At 38.9% G+C, this 21,208-nt stretch overlaps 1 protein-coding gene across 1 annotated transcript in view; it reads right to left on the minus strand.

Moving 5' to 3' along the window:
- uhrf2 (ubiquitin like with PHD and ring finger domains 2) overlaps positions 1 to 21,208 on the minus strand; it is a 63,797-nt gene that overhangs the window by 36,685 nt on the left and 5,904 nt on the right. The window contains exon 2 of the mRNA XM_066710568.1: positions 8,008 to 8,253. Coding sequence (XP_066566665.1) covers positions 8,008 to 8,253 — 246 coding nt within the window. The remainder of the gene's footprint in view (positions 1 to 8,007; positions 8,254 to 21,208) is intronic.

The following is a 21,208-nucleotide window of genomic DNA, read 5'->3' on the forward strand; positions in this document are numbered from 1 at the left end:
ATAATAGAACTATTTACAAGTTGTAAATATATAGTTCTTTATATATTTATAATTGGTGTTACTTAAACTGTGTTCTGCCTGATTCTCTGTTGTCGCTTGTTCCACCACACAAACGTTTAGGCTGTATGCCAATAATCATTATTCCAGAAAACACTTCTCACAGATTACCACCAGGGACTGTACAGGAGAAGAGGAGTTTGTATGCACTTCATTGTAATTTCCCACTTATGGCCTTGAAGAAGTGCATTTATACGGCTTTACACTAGAATACTTAGCTAGAACTACAAATAATTGAATCAGGAGTAATAACAGCATACTTCAGACATCATGCATAATTAGACAGACAACTCTTGGAAATCCAACAAATTAGAAATAGACTCCTTTTAGAGACTGATTCTAGGGATTGACACTGTCCGAGACCTAGATCTCAGTACTGGTATTTGTCAGATGTGAAATCAGTGTGAAACCGTTGTACAAAGTGTAGTTACTCTCATTAATGTGCAAATGATTAAGTACCAAATGGTGTCTTCCATTCTTCTGAAGCCTTATGTCGGGCTCCGAAGACCGCCTGAGACGCAGAAGCAGGCAAAGTTGCTGAGTGGAGAAGGACTGAGGAAATTACAGCATCAGACTTTCAACTTGCAGATAAGCTGCCAGGCCCTGGCACCCACAGTGTAGTTGCTACAGTAGCTAAACACTCGCAGTGCTGTGTCAGCAGGTTGCCATGGAAACAGCATGTGAAGCGAGGGGTGCGAAAGGGCTACAGGAGACGAGTGCCAAATCAAACTGCCATGAGCATCTGGACCGAAACATCTGCAGCTGAGTGAAAGGAAAACTCAAGGCCAGGCATCTCTACTGTGGAACTCCGAAGGAAAAAACACGAAAATAAGAAATATAATGAAGCGCCCGCCACCCACCCCACTGACAGAATTGCAGCCTCTCTCAGCGTTGTGATCTGTGGATCGTCAAAAGACAGAAAAACAAATTGCCTATCAGTTTGAGACAATCTTGGTGCTGGAAAAGAACAGAACAGCAATGTCTAAAGCAATAAACTGAAGGGTAATGCATCACTTTGCTCATATTTGTTGACCGATTCCGCAAGTTAAAAACTTGTTAAAAAATGGATACATCCTACTTCAGTTGTAATGTTTTTAATATGACAGACACTTTGTAACATTATTTTTCTAAATGTATGTAAGCAATCCCAAAACCTGGAATGAAAGAAATGTGAACAAATCTGAATGCATAAGACAGAGTAAAAGCATCTATTAATTATTTTCACTCAAAAATTCCTGCTGGTTGTGTGTTGTACTCTGAGATCTTGTTACATACGTTTGCAGCTGGATGTAGTTGCAGTCGACAAGATTCTTGCATCTTCACAGACACCATACTTAGCAGACTGGAAAAGCTGTGGCAGAAGTTTGTGTACTAGCACAGCTAAACTAATCCAATTACACATCTCCTCCTTTAGCAACGAATTAAAAAACAGATTGGCACTCGGGTTGGGCGATACACCGGGATTTGTTTGAACGACGATAAAAATATAATGGGGAAAGAATTATACCGGTATTTGTTATGCACCATTTCCGCATACAGATCGAAAATCAAACTGCAAAATAACAAGGTTTTGTTTCTCGCTCAGTTCATGTCTCATGGTCTGAAATATTCAATATCATCGTATAACTCGTTACATCTAGAATAGTGCAGAATATTTTGGGGGCCATATCATCACGCACCCCTATTTCGCACTCCACTAGTTATCTTCACTGAAGGAATAGATGTATAAAATGTATGCTGTTATTGCAATTCAAGGGAATATATAAATATATGGAAAGCTACTTAACCAAAACAGATGCCGTGGTAGATTCTGACGTGCTCTTCTCTAATCTCTGTCTCTGCAGACGTTCCCATGATTAGAGCATAGTGGACAGTTGTCTACACTGCGGATACCACTGTGGTCCCTTTTAAAAGACATTCATTCAGTTTTCCGTATCAACTCCAAGGCACTGTGCTTCAAATTATGGCTGGACGGCCCAAGATCCCTCTGTCGGTCTAGTTGCCACAGCAACATGCCAATCCAAAATCAAATGTAGTCTCTTTGAAGAGTGGTGACCTAATTGTTAATTGATCATGTCGTTGTTTATAGTCAGGCAGTGCAGATGGATAGGTGTGTATGTGAGTTACACAGGTTAAAAAAGCCACACCAAGAAGTAATTTACAAAAACATACATATTCTTGAAAAATGTTAAATAATAAAATGGTTGTATATCTTCTGTGGCGGTAAGGACAAAATACATAAAATTGAAAGCTGAGGCGACAACAGTAAAGTTATTTTATTTTTATGAGGTCCATTGCTATTACTATGCAGCAATTCTACTGAATGTCTACAAACAATGTAATTAATCATTACAGAATAACACAAATAGCTTTAACAACTTGACAAAACAAATGTATTTAAAAGTCTAAATATATTCAAGGGAGAGAGGGAGAAAATGTGCTACGTCTATTTCCCTTGCATACAATCATAGCCCCACAAAAATAAACCAATACATGAATCATTAACACTTAACATCCAATACAATATGTACATGGATAGAAACATTGCCCGGGCATCAGTAAAATAGCATAATAACAAAAGTGTTTTCCCCCCACTCCTGAGTCAGTAATTATTCCCACAGCTTGTATCAAAAATACCTTTTCCCAATTTTACCATCACAAATAGCTTTTCAGATGAGCTCTAATCCTGGTGTCTGTCTTGTGTTTAGGCATGGTTCATGAAAATGAATAAAGGGGATTTTGTGCAGGGAAGAGGACAACAGCAGCCAATTAAAATGGTTTACAGAGTTTACCAGTGCAGCTAAATGCAAGAGGCTGGGTTGTCTAAAATAAACTTAAAAGTAATAATAATAAAGACTTTAACGCCTAATAAAAAAGCTTCACACTACTCTAAATGGCTAAATCTAAAACTCTGACCTACCCGCAAATCATAAATTACAAAACTTGTACCCAATGGCGTTTTATTTTACTGTCAGAAACCACTTATACCTAAAAACACGATTAAGATCATAATTTGTAGGCAGGTTACATTTTGTATTTGGTTTAGGGCTATAGTATTCAGTCTTATTGCTTTACAAAGTGTGATGTAAAAATTAGGACAAATTATTTTGCCCCTGGAATTCTGGGTTTTGAATTCACAAATCAACCGATCTCCTTATTCCTCTGAAGGACAGGTAAGCAGGAGAGACACCCAAACACATTCCCCCAAGGTCACCGAAATATAACAAGGGTGTCCTCAAAATGCTACTCAGATTTAGAGCAATATTTTGTAGCTCCTGAATTTAATAAGTTGATTTACTTGGAAATATACCAAGGACAGTGTGTAGGAGTAAAGGATTTCTTTTCTTCACAGGGTGAGGGTAGGCGGTTGGCCTCTTATCTAGCATGAATCACTTAATTTGCCCAATTAGGTTTCAACCATCTTGTACAGCTTCCATTCCATGTCTTTGGATTAATTACGTTACTGTAAGCAGAGTCACTATCAGGAAAACCAGATATAGTTTTGCACACATAAAAAAGATTCTCGATGTCGTTAGCATACAAAATGGCAGAATCTACATTCTACAGCTTTAAAATAAACTTGTAAAAGTTCAATTCGTACATATTGTGAATCACCTTTGTCCCACTTTCTGTAGAGGTTTCAGGTATTGAGAGATTCCATTGTGATTTATAGTCATTTTAGTAATGACATAAAATAATAACCTTTTCCACATGGTACTAGCGAGTCCCTTATAAAAATTTTGAATATTTTCAAACTCACGTAACCGAGATTGTCCATTACCATGGCTGTTCATTTCATCCGCAAAACAAAATTAGAATAAGTTTCTCTTATGTTTTATAAATTCCAAAATATGATGTGCCTAGACAGCAATATGCTTTTTGTGGAGCTATATGTACAGTTTTATGCTGTAGTTAGCATCCAATTTATTGCATTTTGTGAAATGTAGAAACCATACCTTGACACAAGGCAATGGCCAATCCTTGCTGCAAATCCTAAAAGACGTATATGCTTTTTCTATTTAAGCGAGTAAAAAACCCTCTTATCCAACTGTTTTCTAGAATTACCAGCTTTCCTATTTGTCCTTTATATGTTTATAAAACTGGCCTTCATGCCTGAACACCTCATAAAGAGACCTCTAAACACTATGTATAATTCCATCCAAATGGGTCTGTGGTTACAGACAGACAGGACTTTGTAGACTTCCATCTCTGACTCACTGCTGCGCGGCCCGGGTGAATTCATTAAAGCGAAAACAAAGTACAAAAATGCAGACACACTGAGTTCTTAAAGAGTGGGTACATCGAGATGGATTTTAAAGTTACTCGTGAGGTAATTGGCAACTCTAGAGACAAGAAATTAGTCATAGCATGGTTAAATCTAGTGCACAAAATAGGCTTAATAGGGCTGTATCTAAAAAGAAACTGTAGCATTGAAAGTTTGTAGCATGTTGCTCTCACAAAGGGTCTGAACTCCCTGTAATACAAAGTTTCTCTCCAAAATGTTAATTTCTGATTGAAACGCCTACTGCATTTAAATTACTTTCTTGCCTTGCAAACAGTCCATGAGCACAGAGAACCATCTACAGAATCCTATTAAAATTCTCTCAAGGGTAGAGCAGCTCCTGTATTCGACAGATTATTGGTTAATTCATTAATGCATTGGCAATTACTACTTACTCTTTCATTACAGAGTAAAAAACACACTGCTTAAGTATCACTTACTAAATAACTACAGTTTTGTTGTCTGGATGTTTTGAATATATAACTTCCTCAATAAAAAGACCAGACGTCTTTTTTGGGAAGATGTCCGAGTCATTGTTTGGAATGTTCTTTATCTTCTGCCTAAAGTGGAATGTCATTTCCTAAAAGTTATATACACACACACACACACACAAACACACACAAATGAAGTCCTACTACAGATTACAATCTGGAGCAACTTAATTATGCCAAGTATGTTAATTTATTACCAGTAAATCATTATGGGTTTGTAATGACGGACAAGAGAAAGGCATGAACCCAAAGGTCTTTAAAGTACACTGAGGTCTAAAAGAGAGTGAGATAACATATGGGGGGAAAATAGGGACTCATTTAACAAAAAGAAAAGAGAAAGGATGATTCATGCTTCGTAGAGTGTGGCGAGGCACTGAATTAAAAAAGAAAGGATTACATTGTAAAACACGTTTCTCGATTACAAGTGTCACATTCAACAATTGCAAGGCGAGTGGAAAGTCTTTTTTGATGATTAGTTTTCTCAGTTTCGCGGTGAATGCATGTTTGGGTCTGGCATGTCTCATAGTTGGGGTGCATTCTTTTAAAAGGAAGAAAGACACATTCTTAGGAAATGCTCACCTGTTGAAACGCTACAGACATGAGCAAAAAAAAGATATGCATTTACAACCGATTACATTTCTTGAAGAAACATCTGTAATCTGCGACTTTCTCCACTCTCCACTTTTGCGCAGTCTGGAGATTATTGTATATTTCTACAAAATGCAACAGTCTTTGTTTTGGGGAGGTAGAGCATGAAACTGTAGCTGAAACGTCTAGATTGAATCATTTGTGGAAAAACAAGGGGGAAAACAAACGTGAGACAACTTTCAAAACAACAGGACTCTTCGCAATTTCACCAGCAGCAATTATGTCAACAAAGCCTGCATTTCGGAGTCCGGTTTCAATGCATCACTTGGATTCTCAACACCGCCCACCTCCCCCCCGATTCGTTCCAGCACTGACACCGCTGCTGATGTGCTCCCACCAATTCAAATCAGAAAAGTAGGTCAGCTTAGACAACGGCACCACGGCCGGCAGCAGCTCCTAGACAGCCAAACAAAAGCTACGAGACAGTCGGCTGCATATCCTACCTTTTAAACAAAAAAAATCATCATATGTGTAAGTGTTACTATGGCAGACTGAGCCACTCCAACACAGTGGAAAAGCCTGCAGGCCTAATTGGTGTCTGTCTGGTATGGAGAAGTGTGTGTGTGTGTGTGTGTGTGTGTGTGTCAGGGGGGTAATTAGTTGATTGATTTGCTTGAGAATTCGATGCACATGGTTGCTGAATGGCTGGTGAACCAGTCGGTTGGATCCCACAGTCAGACAACCTATGAATAGATCTGGTGATCAGAGGAAGGGCTTTTGGTAACTTCTCGTAAAGAAGGCAGGAAAGTCACTCATCCCCTTATGTGGATTTCCCTTTATAGCAAGCGCTTACAGACACCAGTGACACATCTCAGCAACGTCAATACCCATGGGAGCGTGTGATGCGCCGTTAAAGGAAAATACAATTAGGGAGAGCAAAATTCAGCCACGCTCTGACGTAGACTCATTCGGCATTGACGAACAGAGGTTTACTGGAACCCGGTGCATCAGAGCGGGGCACTCAATGGCGGTTCAGTGAGGAGAGCGCAATGTGGAGATCAGCTGGAGCCACAAAACACAACGGGCGCAGAGACAGCGCTGCAGCCACAGGAAGTAATACAGTAAGACAGTATCGCATTCCGCACAATGAGTCACTGACGCACAATACGGTTTTGTTTTTGAAAGTTACAGGGCCGTGCTGCGCGTTCGCAAATTAAAGCAGCAGAGAAACCAAAGGGAAATAAACAACCCTAAAAGTCAGACCTTACTCATCCAGGGCAGGCCAGTAATTCTCTTTGATCTGATTAATTCAACTGCAGTACCAAGTATACGCAAGCCAACATTTTGTTTTTGATTCCCTCCACGCCTTTTTTTTTTTTTCCATGAGGCCTGTGAAAAAACTTTCCTGCTACTAAATGTAACAACCCATTCCACTGCGACTGAGGTTAAATTAATATCTATTACATACGTTCCAATGGACACAATAATTTGTATTTGGCTTACAAAACAATATACACAGAATAACATTAAATATCTCCTGCTCTTTTTTCGGGAGTGACCTTTATTTTCGACCCCTCTGAGTCTGACTAGCATCCCAAGCTCCCAGGGCTAAAAGGTGCCACTTGGCAATCATTCACACTTGAAAAGCACTGACGTTCATTGTTCTCACAGCTCCCTGGCCAATGACAGCAATGCCCAAGGGGAGAGACCATACACTGCACCTTGGCATATACATACAAAAATAATGATTTATTTGGGAATGTTACAATGCGTGTCTAAACTTCCTGGCACTGGTTCAAATCCATCTTTACGTTCTGTAACACATGTGAGTGTAATTCCAGTCCAATCTTCAGGTTTTCACTGTACCTGAGCTCCTAACGGCCTACACTACACACTCAAAATTTTAGAGACATAACTGTAAACTACACTTACCAACCCTCGAACACGAACATATACTAGCTAACCCTTAATGCAATGTAACGTAATGTAATGTAAATGTAGGACTGTGTACGATTAAGGTTTGGATGAGAAACGTCAGTAAAAAGTGCAAGAAAGGAAAATCGGAAAATCAGGTAATGGCTTAAAAAAAAGGATTACTAGAACAGATTTCGAAGGTCAAATGGCCCATGTTAAAACATACCAAGCATTATTTTAAGCATCACCAGTCACATTAAAACACAGAAAGGCAGGCATTGTTCATTGTTTATTTGTATGCACTTATCACCTGGCTGGATGAGAACTTGCACAAGATTCAGGTTAATAAAGGCCAATAAAGAGATTTGAAAACCACTACACCACATAAAAGTAGGAAAACAGACATTCATTAGCCACTGTTAATGTCGCTGTTCTTACTAATGAAGATCTCCAAGCTGGCGCAGCACATGGAATAAAAATCGCATTTCATAAACAGGGCCTTGTTTTAAAAGGCAGCAGAATATGGGAGATGCAAGGTTCATTTCCCTCCCTCACACTGGGGTAAGCAGACCATAAAATGTGTAAAACATTATCGCTAAATATAACTGGAATAAAACTGCTCACGAACTGCAGGGCAACGCTGAAACAACAAAGCAGTTAGCGGCCCACACTTGCCTTGTAGGCACCGATGCCGGGGTCGATGAGGAAAGTGCGAGTGGACGTGGAGGGCTGGTTGTCCAGCTGGGGATTCGAGGACTTTGTCCCGTTGTTGTTGCTGGTCAGAGCCCCAGAGCTGCAGCACACAGCACTTAAGTCCTTGTTGCCCGGGTCATCTGGCGGGTCCGTCTGCGAACGGATGAGCAGCTGCACGATGTCATTCAGTCCCACATTGTAGTCAAACAGGGTCTGGCCATCTTCCATCTTCGAGAAGAAAGAAGACAACATTGGAAGTTAGACAGCCCGTAATGTTGGCTCACAGTAAAAGCACAGTGTATCTAATGTTCACAGGCAGCCAGTGTTCTCTGGCACAGATATAGGCCTACCTGCCTCTAAATCACAAAATAAATATTTTGCATTAGACCTGATGGCTGATGGGAAAACAAACTTGTTGAATGCTAAAGTTGAGGCCTCATTCTGTTAGTTTCCAGTTTTTTTTTCCTTAAGATATCTTGCTCAAGTATATTATACAATCATCATGGGTTAGCAGGGATGAAATTTATATTAGCCACATGTAAGGCCAAATATCAGTTTCAAAAGATGTCAACAAAAAGGGGACACAATCCAAGCCCCAAAATATAGACTCAGTGCTTTTACAGTTACCATTTTAGATGTGAAAGACACTATGTGGTCTGAGCTAATTTCCTTGTCAGCAGGTGTCTTTCTAACTAAAAACCACAGTTTCAACTGGTGCTGAAAGTGTGGTCTCTTTCTCAAAGTTCCCATGGCTTTCTAAAGTAACTGGAATCCATTACAGCAAATTCAGGTGATTACTTTACTTGTTTTGCAGAGAAAATGTGCCAAGCATGACTGAGTTTCATTCTCAAGTCAATTAACAAATACACAAAATAGACCTCACCCTAGTATTCAAGTGGCTTTTGTTGGCCTTTGTTTTGCTTATACAATTCAGTGTGTGACCATGTGCACAGATCTTGAGGATCAAAACATATTTAAATCAAAAACACTTTTTTGTGGGGAACATTTATGAATTATTAAATCGGTCTAAGGTTAAGTGTGAAATTCCAAACTTCAATATGGTTCCTGTATTTTTTTAGGCATTGCCCTTATCCTTATTTGTGCTGGGGATTGTAGTTTTGTGTAGGGTTAAAAAGAAGGACAAAACCTTAAACAATGAACTGAAGGTATAGATTTGGGTGTGAAAAACACAGTCATGTACCAGCACCTAGAAGACTGCCTGCATTATCGACTACTAGACCACTATTTCCTTTCGTGCCTATCCTGCTTTTCCTCTCGGTAATCGGCCTAGCTGTCTGACCATCGTAAATTAGGGAAAACGCACAGTTCAGTTAGAGCTACACCCTAAAGCTATGTTTTTATTACCAATTACATTCCCTCGCACCAAAACCCTGCTCCACACTGTGCTACAGTACCTCAACCCTGAAATCAGTTACTTTACATCTCATTTGTGTGAATTCTACCACTAATTTACCCCCTCCAACCATTTAATTTTTCTCCTAAGCCACCACAATGCTAAAATCAGGAGCACAAATGTTTTCCCAACCCTACAGCAATCAATCCTATTAGACTACAGGTAGAAAACCGATAGCTGTTTCACACCACCTTGCTTGGTATTTGAGTGTCCTTGGGCGTACACACACCAAGGTACGACAGACCTTTACTCAACGTAATAATAATTAAAGCTTATCGGTTTCTCGGTCGTACATGGCATGTAACACAAAGGAGACAGATTTCTATAGTGGAGCATTTCCTCAAATCTTGTGGATGATTTAATAATTGCAGTTGGCAGTTTTCCTGTTGTATTTTTCAGAGCCTGCAACGGCAGAACTTTTCTATGACCCTTTCAGAGAAACAGCACTTTTGGCCAATTTTGAATGATGTGTCCTCTTTAAAATATGTTATTCTACCATGTAAGTTATACAGTTCAACAGTGAGCGGAATTTCACACACGGTACTGCAAACCTTCATTTAATCATTCACAGCAGTCTAAATACGAGGCGACAGCAGTCAGAAACGGGACCTGGTGCTCGTTTGGAGTTTAGAATCGAAACGCAATGCAGAACTATAAAAGACAAGTATATTTTTTGCGTTCTTTTGTCTAGCCATTCCCATTTCTCACCCCCCCCCCCTTCACCAAGTAAATGTGAATACGCATGACATGCAAGGCTTCTACTGCGCTCTTCTCAAAAATAATCCAGAAAAGGGGGTTGCCATGGAGACCAGTACCGTACACTTTTTTCTTTCCACAGTGGCCATTTTTGAAAACCTTCAAACGCTATGTGGTATATGGCAGAGCTGAGATCTTTCTGGTGTCACAAAATGGCTCCGCTTCCACCAACAACAACAAAAACAAAGAAGCCATAGCTTTTCCACAATAAGAAATGTAAAACATCATCTAAGAGGAATGTTCTAAATGTAATTAATTGAATCAATGGTTGCCTAAGCTGCTTCACATGCTATATTTAACTACTCTTCTAGACTTAAGAAAACGTTTCTCTCTCTTTCTTTCTTCTTGCCTGCACAGAATGGTCTCAATTTGCGGTGATGCTTTTTTATACAGCAACACCTTATTATCATGCAAAGGAAACAAGCATCTCGAAAGGCTAAGCTACGGAGGGGGCAATCTCATAAGGTTTCCTCACTCATGAAATTTAGATTAGAACGATTCGAACAATCCCAGCTTCACCTGACCAACAATGCCTGCTTCTAAGCAGTATGTGCAGTGGGCTGCATTGTGAAATGCAGACATTTTCCTGAAAGCAGATACAAGACACTGCGGAGAACTCCTCATCTGGAGGTGCTTCGAAGACCATAAAAAGAAAACAAAAAAATCAGACACAGTGCAAAAACACCACAAAGTCATAGTACAATGAGGGGAAGCAAGAAGCCTTTTGTACCTGCCTGACCCCCTCCTTCGATCCCTTCTTAAACGGCACAATGATTTTCTCACAGAAGAACTTCGAACCGTGCTGATCAACGTCATCTGCTTCCATTACCTTTCCAAGCAGATCCGTAACGACATACCAAATAAGCCTATTATTTTCTAAGACGAAATAATGAGGTCATTAACCCTTTAAAAGTGACTCTTCAGATTTGAAATGGGTTCAAATATAGCTTTCCCATCCACAATAAGAATAAAAATAAACCCTTCTACTAAATTAAAGCTATGAAACTGCACCACCCTGTTCAGGAACCGACAACTGGTTAAGAACCGCAGCATCAGCTACACTGTGCCACAAGCTACTGGTCTCTGTACAAAGACAGTCTTTTATATGAAAAGAAAAGAGCCGTGTGCCTTTTCTTTGCATTGCCATCCTGTATACGAAAAAAAAGCTCAACACTCAATTGAAAAAACATGCTGAATTCTATTAAATACATTTTCCGAAGGTTATAAAGGTTCAAATTATTGAATTAATTACTAAGTGGAAAATCAAAAACAAGTCTCCAAGAAAGAACGGATATTTTTTCACATTTCATGACCAGTCACATTTAGGAACATTTTGTTTCTATGGAAAACCGTGATTTTAGCCATCGCAGGAAGCTGAGCTTGAATTTCCGAAGGCATTGTTTTAATGCTGATCATAGCCATCCAAAACATTGGCAAATCTCTGCATGCCATATCTGAATCCAGTACTATTGAGCCTATTCGCACACCCAATTTTAATGTTTAACAACTGCCATTGCATATTAGATGCATTTCTGCATGCAAGGTTACTTCTGAAACATGTTTAATGCAAACTGTGCTACAAGTAGACAGCACAAGAATATGAAGGGCTTGATCAACTCCTTTGAGGCCCAAGACAAGATTTCTTTCACTGCAGATGAAAAGATTAGAACTTAGTGGTGGTGTAAATAGAAACCGGACTGCAAAGGTCAGATTTCCCCATGAAAATTGAAATATAGGCTAGCAATTTCATTAGAACTTAGGGTCTAATTCATGAATTCAAAACTACTGATGATTTGCTTAATAAAAGTGTTTTACAGTGCTTGCAAAATATATAGGCCTTCATTAGTCTTTACATTTATTTTTAACACTCTAGCAATGAAAGTCCCAATGCTCATATATATATATATATATATATATATATATATATATATATATATATATATATATATATATTGCCTAGTCCAATAAAGAAAACTCTTATTTGAGGTGATTTTGTAATGCTAAGAATCAAGTCGCTGTAAATCATGGGGTTTTGCTCTGGTATGTCCAAAACTAGAATTATCAAAAATGTTCTTCAGTCGTTGAGTTGAAAAATATTTAGTTAAAATGTAAGAAAAAATTATCTTTCAAAAATGCCACCTTAAAAAATTCAGAAAATAATTTTGTAGTGTAGTGCACTTATATAACTGTACTGAATTTTTAATAACAGAGCCGAGTTATTTTTTTCGTACCGTAATGACAACATAAACATTATTTCTCTGAAATAACCTTGTCAAATCAAAGACGAGGAAAAAACTCAAATAGACAGCAAAAGGGTATTTTAACTTGAGTTCCCAGATAACTGATCCAACAGAAAACACCAATAAACAACAGGATTAGCCTATATAAAGAATAGGCTAACTAATATATTGGGAAGAAACCCTCTGCATGATTGTTAGACTAAAAATAAGCCCAGAAAACAATGAATGAGACGTCGTCACATCCACACAGAATCAGATGGATTTGCAACATTCCATAAATTACAACAAATAAATCAACTCTACATGTATTTAGGTTCTACTGTATCCCTTGTCCACAACAAACATAAAACAACCTTGTGTTCTCAAAACGAGTTAACATTTTCATTTACTTGTTTAAAACAACATCATTTAAAGTTGTGTGGTATTATTTAACAGCTTGTGATATGTTATAAAGAGCACAAACATGTTCTGTTATTGTAGTCTTTGTGACCTAAAGCTAGGCTAATTAAAATGTCCAAAACAATAGAAAAACTAATCACCAAAGTATAGGACAGGTTCATTCAAAGATATTTTGCCATGCAGAAATCAAGATGTGTTTAATTACGTTGAAAATTTTGCTTCTGGAATATTTTATGAATAATTTACTGTTTTCTTTACATCGATACTAAGCATTCTTGATTTTGCTTGACAAAATTATAGTTAAAAAGAAGATTAAGGCACTCAAACTAATTTGCTTCATTTGACTTTTTAAATTGTGTATCTTATAAAAAGTTGGAGATTTCAAGTTCCATCTACATTTTCATACTTAACATGAACTCTACAACTGTTTAAAATATTTTAAAATATCAGATTAGGCCAATTAGGGTTCCCGGGACCAGGATTGAGAACCACTGTCTTAAGGAACACAAGACTTGACGTGAACCAGAAGTACATATTACTAGAAACAGCTTTGGGTTCAGTATATTCAAACTTTATTCAGTAGCTGTGAACCAATAACTAGGACTATCATATGGTGAACAAATAATAATGTATACATATTTTCTCTAGGAACTTTCATAACATGTATTTTTATTAATATTTCTAATCCGTCAGAGCTAAACCATGTTAACAGAATAACGGGGGAAAAAAGGATTAATGTCATACTATTTTTGCAGTGCTGCCCTGTCTTGACGTGCGCTTTCGAAATCCATTAAAAAACATTCTGTGCTTTCGGAAATTATAAAAATACTTCTGCAACTCTTACTAATAATATCAAGGTGCATTATAAAATACCCACAAAAAGCAGCATCAGGAAATTGGATACGTTCTGCTTCTAAGACATGGAACAGTTTATAAATCCATCGATCCACACACACACACACGCACACATACATAAAAAACAGAAACACGATGCACGGATGTATTTTGCGGGGCGTGTACATACAACCCTGGTAACCCGTCGCACAAGGCAAAACTAAATCAAAGCTTAGGTGGCCTTCACTGTAGTACCCGTGATTACGAGCCAGTGCTTATGAAACAGATTCCTTGGACTCGCTGGGAAACGCCCAGTGCTGATCCATGAGCCTCCATTTCCCCTCCCCCAGTCTCCCTGCTCGGAAGCAACAACATAAAAAAAAAAAAAAATAGGTCAGTATTCTCCCTTCTGCGTCACCACTACTCTCCATTATATTGTCTTCTGATTTCGCTTATTGGTGACGAGGTACTGAGGCAAAGGATATAATTGTTCAGTTTGTTTGTTTTCTATTCCCTGCACTTTTGTCATCCTATAGAAAACAGAGCTTTAGGTTGCAGTGCTTTGGGTAAGCCGAAGAAGATATCGCCTCGTTCTTTATATCCTCTATCGATGGCCAAGCTCGAGCTTACTGACGTAACAATCGAGCCATAAATAAAATAATAATCCAGGTATAAATTAGCTGGACCGCTAACATACAGGAGTGCAAGCCTGGCACAACGATCTGTGCATCCTCCAGTTCTGTCAAGATAATTTCTTATACAAACAGCTCCAGCAACAAAGGACCAGTCTTGAAAAAGATTAATTGAGTAAATCGCCCATTTCAAATTACCTTGGATTGTCAATTTGTATACGTTTACACACACTGTAGGTGAGCTTCTTAACTTAAATTCTTTATTCCTTTTTTTTTGGTGGCGGTGCTGGTAGCAAAGTCAGGGAGAGTAGCCTAATTTGCATTGATACAAGAAAAAAGAAATCCACTATGAATGCTTCAAAGTTAGATTTGACACAAAACAGAAATGAAGGAAAGAGAAATAGATGTGTGTGGAGGCTAGGATTTGGGGTTAACTTGCTAATAGGCCTGTGCCTGAAGAAAACAATATAAATAAAATGGCAACGCAGAGTACAACCAGCCTGCGTCCACTTTGGCCGCAGTCCAGAGAGAGGACGTCACTGGCGTATTATCGGAAGCTTAGCTTGTCCTACTATGCAAATTTGGTAACATTTCATTTGTGGGGGGGGGGGGGGGGGGGATACAAAAAAAAAATCACAAAGGCCTGACAGCGCGACGATTGCTCGGGCAAATCTTAACTTCACCTTAGCCAAGGTCTGCTTGCTCCAGCGTGAAACAAGGTGTTTCTTCTTTCTTTATTTCAAAGCTCTTTTTCTCCCCGAGTTGCTAAGTGACCGAAGCAAAGCATACAAAGTCAACACAATAGCACAGGTGTGCACAAAATAAAAATTGAGTGTTGGTTTATACAGTGGAGCAATCCGAGTTTGCTCTGTCTTGCTTTATAACTTGCAGGGATCTTTGCTCCCCAAGGGCTCTTCGTAGTTTTCACCCGTATGAGAGTTCAAGGGAGGGGAAACAGGAAAAAAATACTTCCAAAACTCAGTATGAGCAAAACTATCTCTCAATAAGCTGAGCTTGTTTTCTATTATTAATTTTTGTGACCAAAATATCAAGCAAATAACCTTCCAACCTTAAATATGACTACATCCATCATAGTCACTTTCATTTTACCTTGACATTTTAAGAATACACCAAACAAATGCACTGCTTGAACTGTTGGTGTCAATTTGGAGTCTGGAACTGGAAACAGGGTTCCACAATCTATATAGAATTGGAACACACATTCCAGTCTACTATAGAAAATGGAACTATCCTATAGAATTTGCAACCCCTGTCAAATACTTGAATAGGCTTTAAAAAAAGTTTAAACAAGCTTTATGCTGTAAAACGTAGCAGTCTCCCCTTTAATTCCAAGGGCTGAATCGAATTTTTTTTCTGAAAGATTAATTTTACATGACAACAGATTGTTGCTTGGCTGGTGGTTGTTACATTGTTTAACTCCTATGTTTTGAGACATCAGTCATGGCACCATTTTTGTTGTCCTCCAGTTGTTTTTACTTTGAGATGCTGGAGATTTCATACACAAAGGTTTCAGCGGTTGCAGAATCGACACAGCCAGATACAACAAGGACACTGTTGAAGCACTTAGCTATTGGTAATAGATATTAGTCACTAAATCATTTTTCTAGGTCAAAATTTGAATTACTGGGAATAATATTTTTTTTAATGGATATTTAATATATCACTGCAAACTCATTTAGGCAAGACCTGGTTTCCAACCCAAGAAGAAAATTCAAGTGCATGGTGGCCTACACAGTAATGAAGAAAACTTTGAATGAAGTTCAACTATATGCACTCTTGGCACACGCCTACAAAGACAAACCCGTAGAATCATCCTTGGCAGAAGATATTTAGGCTCTCTCGGCCTGGACTTACTATCTGACAGGCATACAAAGCTCTGCCTCAATTTTGCTACACAACTGTATACGTTCCCCTTCAGAGACTGGTTGCCACCCAGACAGAGTGACATTTCAGGTCGCTGTACTCGTAAATCAAATAAATTGGCTGCAATGAGATGTCGAACAGAGAGATACAGATGATCTCCTGTAGCTCACTTTGCGAGACTTATGAAATTAGTTTTAATTATTTTATTTATATTTTATGTAGACTTTAATTATATTTGTCAGCTAAGTTATTCAGTTGGTTTCAATGATGTGTTATTTAAATTCCTGTGATATAGCTGTGAATAAAAGCAAAAGAACAAACGAACGAAAACTTGAATAGGATCTTTCCCTTTTCTTGTTCACCACAAGCTTCACAAGTCTTTCTAAATGTTGTGGGTGTCACAAGCATGTGGTGGCATTAGTTTAGCTTCAGTGCCCTGAAACATTACAGATTTTTACATAACACAAAGACATAAATCCTTGGGAAAAAAATTGGTTAATCTGAATTAATCAAGCAAGTAATTATTTCCATTATGTAATTAAGAGCTCAGGTTAAATGAAAACAAAAATACCCTGTGGCCCTTGGGAATCACAACTATTACTGGAATATTTTTCTCTCTATTAGTTCAGAGAATTAAAAAAAAAAAAGGACAGGTCATCTAAGCAGCCCAATTACTCAACTGAATGCAGAAGAGCAACTTCCACCCCCACTATCACTGGAGTGCTGAACCAGGTGGTTGAAATCACTGACCAAAACATGTGTTAGGTTTTTGATCAAAGCCGAACTAATTTCCATTTAGTCTGCAGATGAGCCGTGTTGGCATGTCAACACTCATCTAGCCCAGAGCATCAGAAAGCGTAGTATATCCTTTACATGACCTTTCCTTTCAGTCAAGTTAATGACTTTGATTGTCCACTAATTTTATATGAATTGAACATCGAGAGAGAACCTGAAGTCATCCCATGCTCAGATGAACTCGCCACCCCGCATTGCAGTGAGAGCACCTCAGGCGATGCACAATGATGGAGTTTACCTCACGGTATTTGTGCAGCACTGTGCAATTAAAGGTTTAAAAGGAGACCTCCCCAATGCACTCGCATCAATACAATCCCATTCTGTTCTTAGGAGCTGCAGTGCCTTAAATGTATCCAAATAACTGTGCCTTAAAAAGGTAAATATTCAAACCAGAAAATGAATTTGGAATTGAAATCCCAGCAGCCTAAAACTTGGCTTCTGGATTAAAGAGGATGTCATTTTTTTAATACATAAAATGACAGCGAAGGAAATATTTTTCACATGCTTTCTGTGCACTGCAGCATTTCTGTGAAAAGACTGGGAGCGAAGAAGCGATTGCGACAATCATCCTGCTTACAATGATGTCTTTTACTCTGCCTTAATAGCCATCTAGACAGCGCAGATGAAACACTTGTGCACAGATAATGTGCTGCCAACGCCAAACTGCTCCGATTTTCTGAAATCAACAGGGCTTGCTCTGCTCTCTGCTCTATTCCAAACACTTCAATTCTCACGGTGTTAATAAATCGAAGAGTTCAGAGACGGGAGCAGCTCCTGCCAATTATGGGCCATGTCTAATTCCAAAGATATATTCTTAAGTACCGAGCATGTTCGAAAAACAAAACTGCTTAGAACTGCAACTCATTCACTGACCTCTGAGAAAGGCTGCCCTGAAGCACTTCAGTAATGTTGAGGTTTTCCAACTTCCAAAGAAGGGACAAGGGTGATGAACTAAGAACGTGACCCTGAGGTCCTTGGAGGGCCAACAACTGACCACAGTCATCATTCCTGAAGTTCTAAACTGCGCACATTGTTCGATATGAATTACCCAATTAAATCTGGCGTTCATTAATACTGCTTCAAATGACTACTACAGGTATGTGCATGAAGACAAAAGGTGGAGCATCAGACAAGGTTCATTTAACACTGAAATCCAGAAAGCTTTCACAGAGGAAGCTTGTATAGCACAGCAATCTCCCAAAGTGGCTGACCTACTGGACACGTCAATCAACAAGATAACAGAAGACAAGGGGAAGCTCTCTCAACAGTAACCAGGACCAGATCTGTGGATTTAATGTTCAATCACAAACAGTACTGCGTTCTGAGGGTCAAAGGTACAAAGTTTTGTTCTTTAGAGGGATTTGAAGGTAGTCTATGGATGTAGATGTAGTAGTAGTAATTATTATTATTATTGGTGTATATTTTCTAATTTAGTTTCTTTGTACAATTCATTCTTAAAATAAGGTTTACAAAATCGTATTTTTATATTTGAAAGGTATTGTATTTAACAATTATCTGCCCAAAATTATCCGCATTCAAAGAGCATTCCTGGTTTATCCCCCACCCCACAACACCCCACCCCACAACACCCCACCCCACCCCTCCCCACCCCCAACCTTGGAATAAACTGATGCTACACAATCTGACAAATGACTTCATTACACTTCATGTAAATTGATCAACTTGGCCTCTGGATAAACTGGTTAAAAAAGAGCTGAGAACACTGAAACCAGATTCCCCCGCTATATCCAACTGGCTAAGCTTAAAAGGGTATTACAAAACCAGCCAAGATTGAACTGGTAAACAGGGTGCGTCTATAGCCAGAGCCATCACACAAACACTTTTTTCCCCCCAAAATCACTCTCTCCTGAAAATTTCTGTGCATGAAAATGTGCATTGACTGACAGAACAATGCAATCTATGTCCAATCCTTGAATTAAATTAATCCACAATCAACTTAAATCCATAAAACCTGAAGGTCGTGCAACACAAAGTCAGAACCAAGTTCAAGTTTTAATGGGGAAATCAGGTCAGATTTCAAACATTCACTCATAACCTATGCGACCCATAAAAAAGGATTGAACCCAGAGAATGCATACAAGAATGCGGCCGGGTTAAACCCCAGGTCATTCCACGTCACTGCCTGCATCCAGTTAATGACTCCTCTGCATTGACCCCAGAGGCACCGAGAGCGAGAAAGAGGGACAAGACTTTAGGCTTCTCCTCTGGCTGAGCACCAGGGCCTCTTTGCCAGTGTCCAAAATACTGAAATAACAATTTATCCCACTCCAAATAGAGTCTGTTTTTGTTCCAGTTTGCGGTACAAAAGATAACAGCAAAGGGATAACAGTTTCAGAAAACACTGCTGTCTTCACCAGGGTCCTCGCAGGACCATAAAAACAAAATACAACAAAGGACCAGGGCCTAGCTCCGTTAAAATACCGTCCTTACTCACGCACATCTACAAATCCAAATGTGACACAATGGCATCGGAAAAGACTTGACCATAAACAGAACAATAATATTTGCCTCAAGTCTGCGTGTAAGCAAACGCGAACATTGGCAAAAGAACTGCAAGTAGGAAGGCTAACTGAAAATACACCGACACTAACAGGCCCCGAGATATCCGCTCAGACAAAAGGCGGCAGTTTTGTTGTGACATCTGCCTGGTCTAACCACAGTACACGAAGATAACCACCAGATCTTGTTACAATCTCATGTTAGTCTCCACGGATTGTTTTCCCGCTTTGTTAAATTAGACTAACACGTTTTGAAATAGTACCACCTTAACTTCACAAAAATTCGGGCATCTTCACTGCTACAACTCTGTCTGAACAACAACTACCAAAAACAGCTTGCCAGTTCTATTGTTAATCCCGGACAGAATGGCGGGATAGGGCCCTTTTAAAGGAACCATCTTCCTGTTTCTTTTTGTTTGATCAGAAGATCTTTTCTTGAAAGGGAGGATAACAACAACAGAACTAGGAAACACTTCAGACGTTTTCCTTGGCATCATGCGGCCTGTTTACAAAGAAATTTAAGTGCTGTCAGGCTCCAGTCATACCATTGCTTCATCACAGCTGCCACTTGGCTCAGCATCACACTCCAACACTAAAGCAATTAAGAAAGGGTTATGGTACTTAAACTGAGAAACTATGCACACCTGGTGCCTCCAAACACCATATTCAAATAAAGAACCAGACACAAGTTTCGGGATTACCAAAAGTTTACTCACCTTCAACAACTAAACACTGCTGTAAGCGTACTAAATGTATAATATAATAGTAACAGTATAATATACATATTTCAGGTACTAAGTATTACATCTGTGGGATAAATGCAAATTAAACTGAAAATAAGAATAAATACAGCTGTAGGTTTGTCACTCAGTACTGTTTTAAGGCATTGAGATCTGTAACCTACATTTTGTATCTCATCACTGCACATAACTTTTTCTTTTATTTTCCCAAATCCCTTTAAGTGTATAATGTGGAAGAGTTCACAACGCATTATTAACGTCTTTTCTTATTGGACAATTGTAATGCCTAAGATGTTTTCTGTTACTGCGAGAAATAAAATGTGTATTTATAGAATAATGCAGAACAGTTGTTGAATGCAAGTTGCCTTGGATAAAATAACTTGTTAAAAATATAATTCGTTAATAAAGAAACAAACAAATGTCCTCTACATGTACAGGCTGCCATGTGTTGTTATGCTCGAGAAAAATCGGTCCTAAAAAAACGCAATTTGGGGGAAAGTGCAGGATGAATAGAGCCCTGTATTGACACGATCGCTGCAGTGTGACCGTGGGGTTGAACCGCGTCAGACAGTGTTGGTATGGAGGCGGCAGGCGCTTGGCCTCCCTCCCGTTAAATGAGGCCACACTGAGATCAGCAAGAGCAGAATTTTTCTACTGGGTACGGGGATGGGGAAAACAAGCTCAACTCTACTGTAAACCCAAGTTACTGCTCCTCACCATCTGAAACACTACAAGGGAAAACAAGTAAAAGCATCCCCTTGCACCAAAAACACTTAGAATGGCACATGCATTAAAGGTTTCAAATTGCATTACGAGAGCACTTGTTTTTGTGTTTTTAAAAAAAATAATAGGATTTTAATTTACGAAAGCAGCTGAAATCAAATTCCATAATATTCCCTGAGAGTTGAATAATTTAAACACTAATGTGGGCCCTTCCATAAGGCAATACTGGTAATACAATTATACACCA

The sequence above is a fragment of the Amia ocellicauda genome, chromosome 8 (assembly GCF_036373705.1).
Source record: "Amia ocellicauda isolate fAmiCal2 chromosome 8, fAmiCal2.hap1, whole genome shotgun sequence".
Taxonomy (NCBI): Eukaryota; Metazoa; Chordata; class Actinopteri; order Amiiformes; family Amiidae; genus Amia; species Amia ocellicauda.